Raw genomic sequence first — 18,428 nt, 5'->3', positions numbered from 1 at the left:
GCCCATTCATCCCCATGCATAACTGTTCTATGTACTCTGCCCCCTTCCCTCATCCACCTAGCCCTCTCCACCCTGGCCTAGCCCATACAACGTGCTCCCTGTGTACTAACCTGTTGGTCTGGAGGACAGTAGAGTAGCGTGTACTGGGGGAGGACCCCATCCACAAGTTTCTCCAACTCCTGTGCAGTGAAGGCAGGGGCCCTTTCCCCAGACGCAGCAGCCATCGTCGCTTCCAGACCGAGGTCACAGCAGCGCTAGCAGTGTAGGTCCTCTCCTGTCGAAGGTCAGGTATCTAGTGATTGAAGAGATATAAAATGGTGGTGACGTCCGCGGCGGTGACGTCCGCAGCGGGCGCATCATCACCGCCAGCGCACCTGTTCATTGGCTCCTGGGACCCATAGGGTCCAATGTTAACCAATGCAGCATTGCTCCGCGCTTTACGACCGCCTACCGTGACGGTGTCCAACGCCAGCGCAGTTACCCCACAATCCCATTGTCCCAGTTTAGAGGTCAGGCAGCCGCCATTTCAGGGGCCCACATGGCTTCCATTACTACTGCGTCACACATACCGAGGCCTACACTCAAAACCTTTCCCGGATGGGTTAATTGTCTGTTGTAGTCTTGTGTGTGACTGTGGGTGCATACCTGGAGGAATGGTGACAGTTTCTTCGCTGTTGTCCTTCTTAGGCACCGTCAGTTGGGACATATTGGAAGATGGCGGAATCCGCCGGTGTACCGACCGCTGGTGGACCTGTTGACAATGGAAGAGCGACATGTCATCGTGACCTACTGGTTTGACCGTGCCACAATCCAGGAACTATGTACCCAGTTGGAGCCAGACCTGATGTCACCAATCCGCCATCCGACTGGAATCCCCCCTGACGTGCAGGTGCTGTCAGTGCTGCATTTCCTTGCAAGTGGGTCTTTTCAGACAACAGTGGCCATGGCATCAGGGATGTCCCAGCCTATGTTTTCCAACGTCTTGTCCAGAGTGTTGTCTGCACTGCTGAAACATGTAAGGAGATACATAATTTTCCCTGAGGTGGAGGATTTGCCTGCAGTGAAAGGTGATTTCTATGCCCTTGGACATATCCCCAACGTCATAGGTGCCATTGATGGTGCCCATGTAGCTCTGGTCCCCCCGCAGGAATGAACAGGTGTACAGGAACAGGAAGAGTTATCATTCCATGAATGTCCAGATGGTCTGTTTGGCAGACCAGTACATCTCTCAGGTAAATGCTATGTTCCCGGGCTCTGTGCATGACGCCTACATCCTGCGGAATAGCAGCATCCCTGATATGATGGGTGAACTCCAGAGGCACCGTGTATGGCTATTGGGGGACTCTGGTTACCCCAACCTGTCATGGCTATTGACCCCAGTGAGGAATCCCAGGACCAGGGCAGAGGAACGGTACAATGAGGCCCATGGACGGACTAGGAGGGTGATCGAGCGGACCTTCGGCCTCCTGAAGGCCAGGTTCAGGTGCCTCCATATGACTGGTGGAACCCTATTCTACTCACCGAAGAAAGTGTGCGACATCATCATCGCCTGCTCCATGCTCCATAACTTGGCATTGCGACGGCAGGTGCCTTTTCTGCAGGAGGATGATCCAGATGATGGTGTTGTTGCAGCGGGGGAGCCTGGGGAGCCTGTGGACAGTGATGAGGATGAAGCTGATGAAGATGAAAACGACAACAGGGAGTCAGTCATACAGCAATATTTTCAGTGAGACACAGGTGAGTACATTTTCATGTTTCACATATTATTAACTTTCACACGTCTACCTCTATCCTGTACCTACATTTCACTCACTATTTGTTAACTGAGTTGTCCCCTTCCATTTCAGTTTCACTATTGTGGTAACCTACGTGTCAACAGCTTGCACCCTTGAAAGGCTTGTGATGTGTGACATTGGTATGTTGGCCTTCCAATGGGTAACCTTTTTTAACACTGTAATTGACAATACAAAGTTCACAATCATTGACTGACTCCAGTTTTATTAGTGTTTCAAGGGTGTTTATTTAAGTGCATAACAATGAAGGGGGGTTGTGAAATGGGGATGGGTGATGGTGGAGGAATGTCCATGGCAGAGTCCAGTCTATTAGTCTCACAGGTACATTGCACATCTGGCCATTGGAAGTGGAGCTGGGGCAGTTCCGATTTGGACAGGGTAACAAAGTGGGACAGTGGGAGGACGATCAGGGGGGTCTTATTTCCTGACGGGGGTCTTGCCATCTTGCTCTGTCTTGTTCCTGGATCTCAGGGCCCGCTTGCGTGGTGGTGGTCCGTCTGCAGGAGATGGGGTGCTGGTGTGTTGGTCCTGAGGCGGTGCCTCCTGTCCACTAGCGCCGGCGGAGGTGGTGGGCATTTCATTGTCGTGGCTAGTGTCAGGGGCCCCTTGGAGTGCCACAGTGTCCCTCAGGGTCTTTTGAATGTCCGTCAGCACCCCTACAATGGTGCCCAGGGCGGAACCCCAAATACTGCTCCTCCTGCAGACGCAGGGTCTCCTGCAACTTGCCCAGTACCGTTGCCACCGTCTCCTGGGAGTGGTGGTATGCTCCCATGATGGAGGAGAGGGCCTCGTTGAGAGTAGGTTCCCCTGGCCTGTCCTCCCTCTGTCGCACAGCAGCCCTCCCAGTTCCCCTGTGTTCCTGTGCCTCCGTCCCCTGGACCGTGTGCCCACTACCACTGCCCCCAGGTCCCTGTAGTTGTTGGGTTCGCCTGGGTTCCCTGTAGTGGTGGACACACCGCTGATTGACCTGTCCTGGGTAGGGAGGTTTGGGCCCGCTGGGTGGGTGCTGTGCTGGTGTTCCCAGAGGGTGGCAGTTCGGTGTTGGGCTGTGGCTGGGCAAGGGGAACCAACTGTCCTGAGGCCCACGATGGTCTGGGCTGGTCATCAAGATCCAGTAGGGCAGAGCTGCTGTCGTCACTGTGGGCCTCTTCTGGGGGTGGAGTGGTGTTGTCTAGACCCTCTGGTGTGGTGACGTTCCTTCGGGTTCCTGCGGGGGTATGAGTACATGATTATTGCAGGTGTGTGTTTCATGATGTGCAATGTTTGGGTGTGCGTGTACCCCAGTGCAGGCATTCCTGTGTGGGGGCTTGTGTGGTGATAGTTGGGGGGTGTTGTGGGTCTGTGCAGTGGGCATGCTTTAGTGATGGGTATCCATGCTTAGTTAGGTCATGCAGGTTTTGGGGTTGGGATGGGTGGTTGGTGTCATGGGTAGATAGGTGAGGATTTGGGGTGATAGGGGAGGGTGTGAGGGTGGGGGTGTGTGATAGCATGCAGGTAGGGTGGGGGATATGATAGTTGAAATTTGACTTACCAGTGTCCGTTCCTCCAACGACTCCTGCGAGGCCCTCAGGATGCAAGATGGACAAGACTTGCTCCTCCCATGTTGTTAGTTGTGGGGGAGGAGGTGGGGGTCCGCCGCCAGTCCACTGTACCGCGATGTGGTGCCTGGATACCGTGGAACGCACCTTCCCCCGTAGGTCGTTCCACCTCTTCCTGATGTCCTCCCTATTTCTTGGATGCTGTCCCACAGCGTTGACCCTGTCGACTATTCTTTGCCATAGCTCCATCTTCCTGGCTATTGATGTGTGCTGTACCTGTGATCCAAATAGCTGTGGCTCTACCCGGATGTTTTCCTCGACCATGACCCTGAGCTCCTCCTCGGAGAAGCGGGGGTGTCTTTGGCGTGCCATGGGGTGGTGTAGGTGATGTGTGGGGTGGTGTATGTGTTGATGAGTGTGGTGAGTGTAGTGGTATGTGGTGTTTTGTGCGTGGGTGTTGTGTGGGTGATGGTGTAGTGTGCCTCTGTGTGATGGGGTTCTCTATTCTGTGCTGTCTCTCTCTGGCCTTCTCTCAGAAATTGTGGTCGTAGGGGTTTGTGTGTGATGTGGGTGTGTGTTTAATATTGTATTGGGTGTGTGGGAGTGGTGTGTGTATGTGTATCAGGTGTGTGTATTTGGAATTGTCCAATGTGGCGGTGTTTTGGAGATATGTGTGTATTTTGAGCGCGGCGGTGTGTACCGCCAATGGAATACCGCGGTTGAAAGGCCGCCGTGTGGATTCGTGGGTCGTAATAGCATGGGCGTGTTTCTGTTGGCGTGGAGGTGGAGGATTTGTTTCCGCCAGTTTATCGCTGACCTTTGGTGTGGCGGTGTTGTGTGGGTGTCTGAATTTCGGCGGATTCCGAGATGTGTGTCATAATAGCTGTGGCGGTCTACCGCGGCCGTGGCGGTGTCTTGGCGGTCTTCTGCACGGCGGTAAGCGCCTTATACCGCTAAGGTCGTAATGACCCCCTTTGTCTTAAAAAAAAAAGAAAATGGATGGCAATGTCCCCAGACAGACAGAAGAGATAAATGTGTACATATTTTACATTGTGGTAGTTAAAAGGCATTGAGTAACAGACCCTCTAACATTTCACATTATCTAAAATGTTTTATAGTAACTCTGATTATGTGAGCAACACGTGATACTGGGATAGAGACCCCTTTCTCCGCTCGCCAACTCCATGCAGAGCACCCATGGAGGGAGACTTGGCAATGAACCAGGATAGTGGATCTTCAACAAAATGAAGTTTCTTATTGATTTAATCACATTTCCACAGACAAAAAAATCAGCTACATTAATAACGAGTGATTCGTTTTGTATGGCACACACTATGAGCTATTATTTTTTAGATACACAAGTCAGTTTTAGAGCTGGTAGAAATTGCCATATAAGGGGTATTGAACAATGTGGTCTCATTTACAAACACATGGCATGGGGCAGCGCTGAAAGCCTTTTAGCTGTGCTGGCCTATGCCAAAGCCAAAAGGCAGGAATGCACTGTTTTACGTGATACAATGCATTCCTGTCCTTTTAGCAGGCACAGGCACAGAAATTGCTCCTGAGTGCCAACGCAGACACCCTTGCACCCTAGTACATGGGTGTCTGCGTTGTTTGTAGGATTGTTTTTTGTGCAGGAAAGGACACCTTCCTGCACAAAAACAATCAAGGGAGACGTTTTCCTCTTTCTGTGTGTGTCCCCAGGGGAGGTGCACAGTTTTGACGCATTCCCAGATTTACAGATTCTTGTATGTCTGGGAATGTGTCAAAAATCATGGGCGTTGGGAAAACCCACCACAATGACCATGGAACTCTTCCTTGACGTAAAGTAAGACAACATAGCGCTTTGCACTGCCTTGCCTTACCCCATATCTCTGAGGCCATGCAAAGCCTCACGGGGTGGCTTTGCGTCACCTCATTGATATGATTGAGAGCCCTGCGCCACCAGAGCGTGACAAAAACTGACATCCCTGCGGCGCAGGCCTCTTGTAAATGAGGCCCTGCATTTCCAGATGAAGCTTGTGTGACAACAAAGAGCCTTGCTTTTAACTGTGAATCTGCATCGAACTGCAACACATTCAGCAAGATTTGGCAGAAAAAATTTACTACCCAGATTTAAACTGGAAAAGAAGAGAAAAGAGGCAAAGAAGGAAAAGTAAGCATTGTTGAATTTGAGTATTGCTGTGTTCGAACGCTTCAAATCGCTCAACGATTTATTTTCTGGGTGAATTATAGTTTCACGAGAAATGTGTTGTACGGGTGACAAATTCAACATCTTTGTGAAATTTCATGCAAAAAAATTGTGGGAGATTTTTTTCTACAAAATCGTTTCAACTGAAGAACTATTCTGCAGGTTTTTCCTCACAAACTCGACTTTTTATGTGATTTTGAACAATCTATTGTGTTTAAATGTTGCAAGTTTCATGAAGTTGGCATAAATAGAAAACAAGTTGACAAAATTGGCAAGATTTTGCACATGCCTAACTTATTTCTTTTTGTAGGGAAATCTGCACTTGTTAATTTCTCATCCTGATTACTGCGTTTTGTTTCCCATAAATCCAATTTGCTACCAAATCTAAGGTTCCTTCTTGTTTGCTTCATCTTTCAGGGCTCAAGGGTGATCCTGGACATCCAGGTAAAGCTGGACCCAAGGGAGATGCAGGTGAGGCACAAGGAAATTGTTAAAAAAAAAAACATCCTGTTGAATTCAAAACGAAAAAGTACAGTAACTCAATCATAAAAGTAGAAATGTTTGTAAGAGAAAATATTTAGTCATTTGCAATGAATCAGTTAGGAAAAATTGCTAAAGACAAATTTGTCATTAAAGGATTTGTCATTGTTACCTAGTGACGGGTCACACATCAATTTGAAGAAACCTCTGAGTGACTGAGGAGGACTTTGGTTTTACCCCACCAACCCTTGGCCCTCATTTTCGTAATTTGAGGCAGCGGTTGCCGGTGGAGGTCACCCGCGCTCTATTTGGGGATCTTCACTTATTTTTCCTGATCGTACATTTACCAAGAGTGAGAGGGGGGAAATGCACAAAAGCAGGCAAGAAGGATGAAAAACCATTACCGACGGAGGAATAAAAAAAACAGCAAGAGTGATATAAAGGGGTAGATAGTGTCTGTCAGGAATGAAAGAGGCCTGAGGTGGATTCATAACCAGGCAGCCTTGGTATTTGTCACACTGAAATTTAATAGTGGCTGTCAGGTTTTCAAGCATTCTTTGAGCATCAGCACTCTTTATTTTATAAATTTCGCACCGCAAGCATCGTGGTATCCCATGAAGATACTGTTTCACCTGATTACAAGTTTTAACAGGTGTGGCAATTGTGGGAGAGAGAGCAGATAATATTGGGAACTCCAGGTGAATTATACAGAGCAACCACTGTGAACAGGTCAAGTCCGGAAGCAAGTCACAAGACCCGGAACCACTGCGAACAGGTCACGTCCGGAAGACCCAGAACCACTGTAAACATGCTAGCCCCGACAGGCAAGCAGCGGTGCAGTGGCAGCAGAGCAGTGACAGTGTGATGCAGCACGGTGATGGCAGATCCCTTTCATGACCCCTCGCGAGCCTGTTTGCCGCTGCCCCATTACCCCCACACCTCCCGCAGGGCAGCGGCAGCGAGGCCCCTACCCACCACCAGCAGCCCGTCTTGAGGGGGTGCAAAGGCAGCTGGGCAGAAGATAAAAAAGCAAGGACAAACAGGTACCTTGTACCACACTGCAGCACCCCACACACGCAGCCACACCAACACAAGTGCAACAGCCGTAGACGGCTGCCACTGATAGTGCGCATTGGTCCCCCACAGAAATGGCCCAGCTAGGACTGGGTGCGGCTGGTGGGGGCTTCCTGTGAGACCCGCATGCCATCAGTTCCTCTTTACAAAAGCAGCAGCCAGAAATTGGCCTGTAGTGAGGCATTCAGCCTCAACAGCAATGCCAACAAGCCACAGGCAGCAGGGCAGACCACAGAAGACAATGGCACAGACTTGTTTGCATGGCAAGAAGGAGGGCAGGTTTGATGGAAAGATTTGATTGAAGGTCCACAAGTGCCCCCACCTCCCACCTGGGAAAATCTCCTGACCCCCGGTGCAGTTCCAGCAAGAACAGCCACATGCTCGCCTGGACAAGACACCCATGTTGTGAGTGATCTATAGGAAAAAAAAAGTCACTGCAATAAGGACTCAGAGCTGATCTATCCTACAGTGAGCGCAGCTATATTTTACATGGACAGAAGCTCTTGCCAGCAACTGTCACATTATTCTCCTCAACGGGTGAGGAAGAAGGAGTAATTCAAAGACAATTGGAACCACCCGGAGGGGTCAAAGATACACAAAGCTGCGCAAAGTAGTACATGGGGTGCATGGGGAGAGCAGGAGCGTATGAGAACCTGCAGCTCCCTCCTTCTGATGACACCCCACAGGGTGCAGAACCTATTGAGACAGGAGAAGGGGGGTCCCAAACAATCAGGGTGGGCGTGCAGAAGGGGGAAAGGTGAAGCGTTCCTCCAGGCCCCCAACAACGACACAAGCCGCACCTCTGGGGACAATAGAGTCGATGCAGATAAAGGAGTCAAAGGAGCTCACCTATGGAGATCACAAATTGACATAAGGGGGAGGTCGAAAAGTGTACACAGGGTGCAAAGGCATCAACAAGTACAAATTGTCAGTCATAAAACCCCCCCTGAAGGGACAGTTCAGAGATAACAGCCCAACTGGAGATTTTTTAGTGACAGTGCAATTACCTTTGGCACTTCTTGGGAGGATGTTCCGCCAAGTAAAGCAGCACAAGAATCTATGCGGGGACTGTCTGCACCAAATGCACTAAGTGCTCTAAGTGCAACACCAGGTCCGAAATTCTAATATAATCTAACGGAGTATGTGATCAAACCGCAGGAGTGGTAAGCCCCCCTATCTCCAATCACAGTGATAAAGGACAGAGGCAAGACACCCGAAGACTTCATTTCTATGGGCCATCGCACAGAAGGAAGCCTTGAAGGAAGCTTGGTAAAGCTGACCTTAGAATCACCAATCTCAAAGAAGAATATGGCCAGCCTCCACAAGGAAGCCTCTCTCACACAGGAAGATTTAGAATAGGTCTTCAACAAAGAAGAAAAGAAGCAGAGCTCAGTGGAAGGGGGCGCTTATCCAACGCCTGCAGAAATAAGTGTAAATCAGTCCTTTACCAACAGGTCTCAGGCATTCGATTCATCACAGAACTGCAGTCTAACGGACACAAAGAATGCCCATCTTTAGACAGGATGGAATGCCCTAAACAAACCTCTAACAGCCATAACTAATGCAACGATTTTCAATACAGACAAATTGGACATTCAAATTCAAATCCTGCAAAGTTTGGTGACCACAACCATGGCAATTGACAACAAGTTGGACAGGTTAAATGAGCTCATTAGAAGAGCACATGCGCAAGTGGAGGCCGACAGGAAGCTGGCTATCCAGACTTATTGCTGTCATTGTAGCCCAATTCTGGACAAATTGGAAGAATTGCTGTCAATAATGTCCACAATAGTGACAGATCTAGAATATGAGTCGGAACAGGGCAGAGACAGTAGGCAGTGTCTCCCGTGTCTACAAGGCTCAGAAACAACAGGCAGCTTGCAAGAAGAAGTGCCTAATAAGGCAGCACAGGAAGATGCTAGCCCAGCATGGGGTTCAGGAGAAACAGCGGAAAGCTCAAATAAAGAGCTCAAAACAGTGGAAGTACCCTTCATAATTGTCTGTCTTTGAAAAACAAAAAAACACTTAAGGAAAATGCATAATAAAACAGTTATGGGTCAGGAAAATAAAGACCTACACCTCCCCAGATACAGCAATGACAGCCCACAGAGAGGGAAATATAAGGAGAAGTGCCGGAAAAAAGCAGACAACAAGCCTCCTGCCCAACCGGCAGACACTGAAACTCAGTCCACACCAGGTCAGCTGCCAACCTCAAATCGGGGAATCAATCTTCAAAGGCAGCAAGAAGAGGGAGGAACAGAGTCAGCTGGATGCAGGAACCTGAGGGACCCCGGTTTGTTAACAGCAATAGGATAATCCAAGGCATCACGCCAAAAATCCTCAAGGTCTGAAATCTACCCACGGAGGCACTAGCCAAAATAACAAGAGAGGTGAAGTCCTCTGAGAGCTGTTTCCAACTGGATCAATATGAGACATCCATCCAGGCAACCCTCCTAGGGAAGGCCCCTGACGGTACAAGTGTGCAGTCTGGTGACCTCACACACGTGGGGTCCCTACCTTGGGCCCCAAGACCAATGCGGCCCTACATAAACCCTCCAGCTAGTCAGTTTGGTGTGTACACTATGAAACAGGTGCCCTTTCTGGCAGAGCAAGAGGTATTTACAGACGCCGCAATCACATCAACTCTTCATACCACAAACGGTCATGAGCAAGCAGATAAGCACTTGCTGCCCTTAAAAGTATGGGTGCTTACACCCTAATTTTGCACCTGACATATAAATCCCAGGGTCCATGGGATATCCTCAACCGAGGAAATCTCATGTGAATCTGCATTGCAACCCAAGGCTTGGAACAAATAAACAGTAAATACCTCGGATTTGTAGCTTTCTTAGCATCAGGAAAGTGCGATGTAAGCAAGTGCACTGAAGTTTGTTTCAGGGGCAGAGAAATTGTGAAGTTACTGTTGTTGAAGTCAGAAGTATTCGAAGACTGGGGCATAGAGCTAAAGGAAGTTAACAGAGTAAAATACCCATCCTTTCTCTTCCCCCAAAGAAAACCAAAAAAGGGACGTCGTCTAGACAACTAACTCCTGGGCAGGCACCAAGAGAACAGTTCTTCAATGTTCAAAGGGAGCATCCCTCTCCTTCATAATGAGGCCACAAAAGTTCTCAATCTCCATCGTACAGGGCCACCCTAGGACAAGATATTGCCAGTAAGTGGGCTTTGCAAAACGAGGAAGCTAGCAGGTACAAACTCACCCTTCGATCCTGGCATACCCCCTCTTTACCAAGATGGAGTCAGAACTAGCAATGTCAAAGAAAACCGAACCTTAGGACGTCTGTCCATATGCAAGCTGGTTAAAACAAGGTAATATCCTGGAATATTGTGAGGGCCAGCAAAATTGCTAAAGATCTTAGTTTGTAATCCTTTTTGAGGGACTTTGACACCATCTGCCTACAAACAAACCTGAAAAGAAACTGAAAATCTGGGTTCCAGAAATTCCAAAGGAAAGCGACTGCCAAGCACAAATTATGGAAATAACGAACAACAATCATTATGCAGCTCTGCTACAGAAGATAGAAGAACAGACCTCTGGAAGCCATCTACATTGCATAAGATGGTTCAGTCTGTTCATGGAGAAATACGAAGCATGGAAAGCCAACATATTTTCCAACTAAGTGATCCATGCGGATATATTCACTAAGTGGGAGGCAATGTTGTCAGCATTAATGAACCGGCTAGATCCCAATCAATGGCCAAGTGCCAGTCTTCCACCAAGCAAAAAACAATGGTTCACGTTGGCCTTATGGCAACAAGGACAACAGCTTAATAACATCAGCCAGACCCCTAAAGAGACAACAGCTGGACAATAGCCACCTGTGTGCCTTTCATGATCTAAGAAAGAAATACAAGAAGGCTGTATGGGAAACAAAGCAGGCCCATATAGACCAGGAATGGATCAAAATTGTGGAGGCAACTAAAGATAAGAACAGCCAGCCCTTGTGGTCAATTGTGAATCAACTGGAGCGCGGGACCACCAGGATCCAAAGTTATGTGGTGCTGAAGGAGAAGTGGATCAAGCACATCTCGAAGCTCTGCTTCTGTAAAGATGCAGCGGAATTAATTTCTAACTCTTGTTGCGAGTTGAACCCATTGTCCTTTTGAAATACGAAAGGTTGGGGGACAAATTCAACACTGCAGACAGAGTGGTGCTCCCAGTCCAACTGGCCTCCCCGCAAGCATTCTAAAACACAACCCTATCTTTTGGTCTGGCCAACTCTGCGATATGTTCAACACCTATGTCTTGGAAAACAAAATTCTGGATTTCTGGAAAGGGGCAATTTTTCAACCAGTCTACAAGAAGGGCCTCTATGGAACCCAGACAGCTATCGACTGATTGCAACGCTCGACATTGACTCAAAAAATCTTGCGGGCCTTTTGCTAGAAGTACTAAAGGAATGGGCAACCAAGCTCAAAATAATACCCCTGAATCAAATTGGCTTCCGACCCTCATGAAATTCCTCGGACAATCAAACAGCACTAACCATGTTAGCTGAAAAATACACAAACAACAAATTGGCCTTGTACACCTGCTTTGTGGACTTATCCAAAGTTCTTGATTCAGTAGAATGGCACAGGTTGTGGAGGAAGCTAGTGAACCTCAATTTCCCGCCAGAACTGTGATAACTGGGCAAGGGTGAAGATAAGCGGTGATGGAAGAATGACTGCTAAAATCCAGATAGATAGAGGTGTCAAGCAAGGTTTGCATGCTGGCTCAGATGCTTTTCAATCTATACTTGGCAGACTTGTGCACACAATTGAACGCCGCTAGCTCCCGTCCTCCCAAACTGGGTAATCAGCCATTAACATAATTATTATATGCAGACGATATCGTCCTATTGAATCTCTCAGGCACAGGCCTGCAAAAGTTCTAAACAGCTTTGCTGAGTACTGCAGGACAAATGAGCTGTTGGTAAATTTGGAAAAAAACAAGGTAGTTATCTTTGGCAATCGGGTAATTAAGAAAAAGCAATGGTTCTGTGGGGGATCAGCCAGTGGGCAGAAGTAGCAGCTATAAATACCTCTGTGTCTGGCTGCAGGAGCCATGGTCGCATTGCCTGCACCTAAGCACCTTGAAAGCAAGAATGGTGTCCCAAATTGTATCTGTACAAGCCCTGTCAACAAAACTGCAAAGTCCTACCTGGAGTTTACTCCTCATGGTGATTAAGGCAAAGTTTTTCCCTTCCCTGGCATAAGGGCTGGACATATTTCCCAGCAAGTTTCACCACTTCATGAATATCGCCCACAGCAAAGTGTTTTGCCTTCTCTTCCGACTTCCACACAGTGCCTCACCCAAATAAATCAGGCTGGAATTCGGACTACAAGACCAAGCGGCGCTCCTCAAATATGCCTCTCTGCGAAGGCAGTCGCAACCGAACACACTAGTGGGCAAATTTATGAAAAGTGGAACATCATGCTATGATGCGCCACTTTGCTTGCGCCCCATTGCACCCCCCTAACGCCACCATGTGTGAGCCGTATTTATGATACGGCATACCATGGCGCACATTAGGTAACTAGCAGCATAAATTTTGACGCTAGTTTGGCGCTTTGAAGGATTAGCACCCAAAATATTGATGTTACTCAAGCAAAGTGACAGGAGGCCCATTGAAAACAATGGGAGCCTCACTGTAACACCTGCCTTAGGCAGGCATTAAAAATTATGCAAGAAATGGCGCAGTGGAATCTCATCGATTCCACTGCGCCATTTTTCTGGACCTCCTAACGCTGGAACTCCCCCCTTGCATACATTATGCCTGGCGCGGGCATAATGTGGCTCAAGGGTTTACAAAGTGGCTCAATGTGTGCATTGCGCCACTTTGCAAATATGGAGCTGCGTTTTTGCTAACCTAACACCACAGTAGAATAAAAAAATGATGTTAAAGTGGCGCAAGGTGGCGCTAGGGCCTTCTTAAATCTGGATCTATAACTGCTGATTTGGGAAGAAAGAGGTATGAACTTGCCGGAAGTCACAAACTCATGGGCAAAGAGAATCACCTCGGCAGTAAAGCATTTGCAGGCAGAAGAACTATGGCAAAAGTCTATACCGCATAAACTTCTCAAGCAATTATTAAATAAACAAATCAAGCGACTTTCGTGGAGCAATGATAAAGACAAGTTTCGAATGTGATCACATTCATGGATGACAATTAACAAATAAGGCTCCAATAGCGCAGCCATATATGACAGAAATATTGAAAAAGACTCTAAACACAAAGGTGGCCCACACCAGACTCGGACTACTGCTTTTATTGGATGCAGCTCTAAAATGGCGCACACCCCCAAACAGCGAGAGATGCAGGCTTTGTGCTTATCACCAGGAAGACTTCTTACATATTCTTTGTTTATGCCCTGCACTCTTGTCTTGGCAGAAGCTATATCTCAAAAATATCTTCAACTCTAATGGTATTAGATAGTACTGGCAGGCAATCCTATTTTGTCTTAAAGGATTGACACCTCAATATATGGCATGCTTGGCCAAATTCGTCTTAAAAGATGAACATCTCTTAAAGCATGTGTCAAACAACCAAGAAAGTTGACCAAGCTATCAGCCCGTGTTCAAATTAAACACTGCTAGCCCCTTTTGTTTGAAGAATAGACACAGCCCTTCCTCTTAACTATACTATTTTCAGCTAGTCTCCAGACGGGGCAAACTATATTTTAATCAGCAATTTATATGAGTCACCAACACAGCACCTTTCTAGATACTGTCTATAAGTTGTCCCCGAGTTGGCACAAAAGACACCTGTGGCTCAATGCGGATTTCATGTTTTAGTACTTCCATTGGGTGTCCACACATCATTACGGGTTTACTGGGTGTTAGCTTGAAATATGGCTTTTATTTAGCTGTTTTAGGTGCTTCTTGGACGAAAGTGTTCCTTTACATGGTGATTGCAATTATTTTTAATAATTGTGCAAATAAAGTATTCATTCATTCATGTGAACTCTAGCCCTGTCTCTTCAACCGCGCGCCCCGCAAGTCACCAGACACCTTGTAATGAGACCCTGACTACTTTACCTGCTTCTATAAGGCTACAGATCAGGTGCAAATAGCTGGAGGTAGACGCAAATAGGAGAACACTCGGGTACAACATGGAGATAGATAAAGACAGTCACATAGAGCCATCACCAGAGAATAGGACAGAAAGACTCAAACATCTGCTTTTTCTTTATTTTATTATTTCTGTATACCACATACCACCATTACGCCATGTCTACTCCCTTTTTTTCACAGGAAGGGGTTGGTACATCAAGAGATTGTGCAGTAGTGCACAAACATTTCCAGTCTGCATGAGAGCAAGTTAAGGGGGCATTTCACCCTGCCGTGAATTTTTGTTCCAAGTGGAGATGAAGGGCTTATGGATGGAGCCAAATGTATGCAGACCTCTTCCCCCAAACATATGTATCTCACCTGGTGCATTGACAGTTTGCTATTAGAGGCTTACCTTGGGTCTCTGGTGAGTTGGTATAATGAAAGCAGTTTGGTCAAATGATACTCGGCCCATCCATACAGTACTTTCTGCACTAACACACAAAAGGTGATCGGAAGAATGCTTGCATTTTCTCTAACCAGTGGCAATCACTCGGGGTAGCATCTCAACACATCTTTCATTTGCTCACCATGCCACCAAGCTGTATGCAAATCAGTCGACCCGCTCCTCCTGGGAACAGTCCAGCCTGTACTGCCAGGCTATGTCCTCCTTCAACAGTAACACAAGCAACCCAGGACCGGTTTCACCCTAGTTATGGGCTCATCAGCTGGGTACAGTTTGTTCCAGTGACAGTGAACAGAGGACCTACATCTGGGCATACCCATGCCACTAAGGGTAGTTCATGAAACACACAAAAGGTGATGGGAGGAATGCTTATTATTTGTCTAACCACTGGCAATCACACAGGGTAGCATCTCAACCCATAATTCTTTTGCCCACCATGTCACCTCAGTTTGGACCCAGCCATATGCATATCATTCCTGACCTGCTCCTCCAGGAACAGTCCACCCCAAACTGCCAGGCCAGGTCCTCCCTGAATCGGAACACAAGCAACCCAGGACCGGTTTCACCCTATTTATAGACTCATCAGCTGGGTATGGCCTGGTTCCAGTGACACAGTGAGCACAGGACCCACGTCTTGGCATAGCCATGCCAAGTAGGGCGGTACATGAGTCAGACAAAAGGTCATGGGAGGAATGCTTGCAATTTGTATAATTTGGCTTTGATTTATTTAAGCATTCCATCCATCACTTTTTGTGTACTTTAGTATTTAGCCATTACTTGAAGACAAAGAAAGTGTCTGGCTTGGGTAAAAATTGATACATGAAATGGCTGATCCTGTTTGATCTGGTTGCAAAGGCCAGATGAGCAATACAACATCCCCATCTGCGATACAAGTATAAGAGAAGGACTGAATAATTAAGTCAGTTCAAGGACTTATCTTCTCCTTGGCTATTGGAGGCACTACCTGAATGGTGATGGAGGACTATATGAAGACCAGGGCAGTGTCCCTGACAGTCATCTATCCAGTTAGGTGTGACATCAGCTGAAAAATCTGCAACCCGGTTCTGGGGAAAATTTGGTCTTGCCTTGGATGAGGAGTCATTCTGCTAGATGAGAGGGGCTTTGGAGGTGTTTCAGGCAAAATAGTCTGCCCAGAGGAGAGCCCAGCTGTAGTTCTGATGAAGGAACTGCCCAGAAAGAAGCATATTGAACAAGATAACCATCGACAACAACCACATTGTTGTGTCTTGTGGAGGAGTAGAGCTGCTGGTGCTTGTGGTGAGTCCTGCATCCCTGTCCTTGAATGAACGTCCCTGTTTGCTCCTTCTGGCTTTGACATGGTCCTCAGCCCCATACCTAGCATGAGGGTGATTGCCATGTCTACAGGTTTGAACTGTGAGACTCCTTGTGGAAGCTGTTTGTGGATCCCCTCTTAAAAAAAATGTATTATACAGTTTCTACTAATTCAAGCCCTTGTGATGTCAACATTGAATTATGCATGAAACTTTCAGTAACGGGGGCATGCAGAAATAAATGAAAACTCAACCTGCCTAGCATCTGCAAGCTAAATAATACCAATAGAAAGCGTGTTTGGTTCAAAGTGGAGAGTATTTTAATTTTCTGGCTATGCCTTGGCATACAGTAAATACAGAAAGGTGAGGTAGCCAGACAGAAGTTTAAAGAGAAGAGGAAACAGGAGTAGGTATGTAGAGAAAAGCATGAACGTAATTGGGAGGGTTTTAGACCGGGATAGAGAGGTAGAGGTGAAAGGGAAATGAATATAGGGAGGGCAAGAAGGGTGGGGTACACAAAGGTGGGGTAGAGAGAGGGTAAGATGAGGTGTAGGAGGAGAGTTTTTTAAGAGGTAGATGCATGGAGATGTAGAGCTTCAGAGGTAGAGTTATTTAGAGAAATTTAGAACTAGATAAGAGACTTTAGATATATATGTATACATACACACAGAAACAGGTCAGGTAAAATGATTGGTGAAGCAGAGAGAAAGGTGGATAGTGCTGAAGAGCAGAATGACAGATATGTAAAGAAAAAGGATGAAGTTGAAAAACAAATTGAGTTAGAAAAAAAGAGGTGAGGTTGAACTAGAGAGTCTGAGGTACAGAGAGTGTTCATATAGATATAGACATATATATAGAGAGAGAGTTAAATGCAGGGGGGTTAAAACAGTGAGTTGAAATATAGGAAGGAGGTGCAAAGAGAGGATAGAGAAAAATAAGCTAAGAAAGAGAAATAAAGGCATTGAGAAATTAATAGGGTTGAGAGACAGGTGTATGGTAGAATGAAGTGAGATAGAAAAAGGGGTGGAAAGGTGAGGAAGTAAACACAATGTGAGGTAGCGTGAGAGTTTAGGTGTGAGAGAGAAAAAGGTGGGAGAAGAAAGATAGGGAGAGAAGTGAAATAGAGAGATGTGAAGTAGAGAGAGGGCTAAAAGAGAAGTAGGGAGAGGTGACACAGAGAGACTAAGAGACAGATAGAGAAGTGAGGTAAAGAGAGAAATGATGCTGAAAGTTAGGTGATGTAGATGGAGAAAACATGCAGGGAGATGAGAGGGAAACAGAGCAGCGACATTCAGTGAGAGGGTTGAGGTAAGTGAGAGGTGATAGTGCAGGTAAAAATGTAGATGCAGGCCCAATAATTGGCAGATAGAAGTAGCGTTCGTTATAAGGAGAATCAAGGAATTGACCTGAGAGAAACATATTGAGAGAGAGGTGAGGTAAGGTAAACGTAGGTGAGGTAGAGAGAGCTCAGAATGAGAGATGGGGGTAGGGGCACAGAAAGACAGAATGAGGTAGAGTCATGTAGAGGCAATGAGAGAAGGGTGAGGTAGAAGAAGTGTTGTGATGTAAAGAGAGACATGAGACAGAATGCTTTTTACCTAATAGTCACAGACTGTCCAAGAGGGCAATAGTTAAGGTTGGACATGCTGGGCACCAGACTAAGCTTCTGTGAGGTTTGCATACCAAACTGTCAAATTAAAAAATACTATTTGTTTGATGAACACCATTAGCACCTTATTTTAGCAGAACTTCTCACTGTTGGAATCGTTTTACGAGGAGCCCCTTACAAGTTGGGTCTCTGAGCAATTGCCCATTTTACTCATGCCTTAAAATGCCTGTGCCAGAGGATTCCCATTATATGCTGCATGAGCCTATGAGTGGATCTGACTCTGCTTGGGTAGGGATTTTGTGGACCGTTGAAGCTAAGAACTGTGGCTATTTCTTGTCCTTACAGTGGCTAACCGCACTCCCCCAAATGACCCTAGTAAAAGGGGTTAAGTGGTGGCACCTGATGCCAGACTTGAATGACAGCAGCTTGTGACTGAAGCCGCTACACAAGTTGACAGTAATATGGGCCTCAGTAAGCAATGATTGGGGGCTCAAGATTGCCATAGACCACTTGAGAGTGCCAGTTCAGTACGAGAAAGATACCAACATCTGGGCCATCAAAACACAGGAAAGCTGCTCAATGTATCACACGAGCGACTGCATCTGTCTGGATTTCCCCAGGTAGTTTTGGTCCCTTAGAAGTGAGTAGCAATGTGTAAGGTTACAGCTATCACAGCTGCATTAAGTAGAATAAGGTTTATTGTATTTAGTAGATTTTCCTTATAATTTAAAGTATGAACTGGACAATCTATTATTGAGTGTTATTGTGTGCTCTGTTGAGTTCTAAGTCTCTAACCTGGCATCACCTCCACCTGAATAAGCCCCGGACTGCTTGTCTCTGTATCCTATGTGTCAAGTGTTAAAACAGTGCACCTGATACTCAGTTTTCAGGCCACGAGTAGGTCAGCAGCAGCAGAAAGCCAGCGGTAAAATGA

General features: G+C 46.8%; 1 protein-coding gene across 1 annotated transcript in view; it reads left to right on the top strand.

Annotated features, from left to right (window-relative positions):
- Positions 1-18,428, top strand: part of LOC138285298 (ficolin-3-like) — a 165,527-nt gene that overhangs the window by 21,630 nt on the left and 125,469 nt on the right. Inside the window, exon 3 of the mRNA XM_069225041.1 lies at positions 5,940-5,993. Coding sequence (XP_069081142.1) covers positions 5,940-5,993 — 54 coding nt within the window. The remainder of the gene's footprint in view (positions 1-5,939; positions 5,994-18,428) is intronic.

The sequence above is a fragment of the Pleurodeles waltl genome, chromosome 3_1 (assembly GCF_031143425.1).
Source record: "Pleurodeles waltl isolate 20211129_DDA chromosome 3_1, aPleWal1.hap1.20221129, whole genome shotgun sequence".
In the NCBI taxonomy this organism is placed as follows: Eukaryota; Metazoa; Chordata; class Amphibia; order Caudata; family Salamandridae; genus Pleurodeles; species Pleurodeles waltl.
Note: the sequence above shows the minus strand (reverse complement) of the source record. Positions and strands in the feature narration are given on the sequence as shown.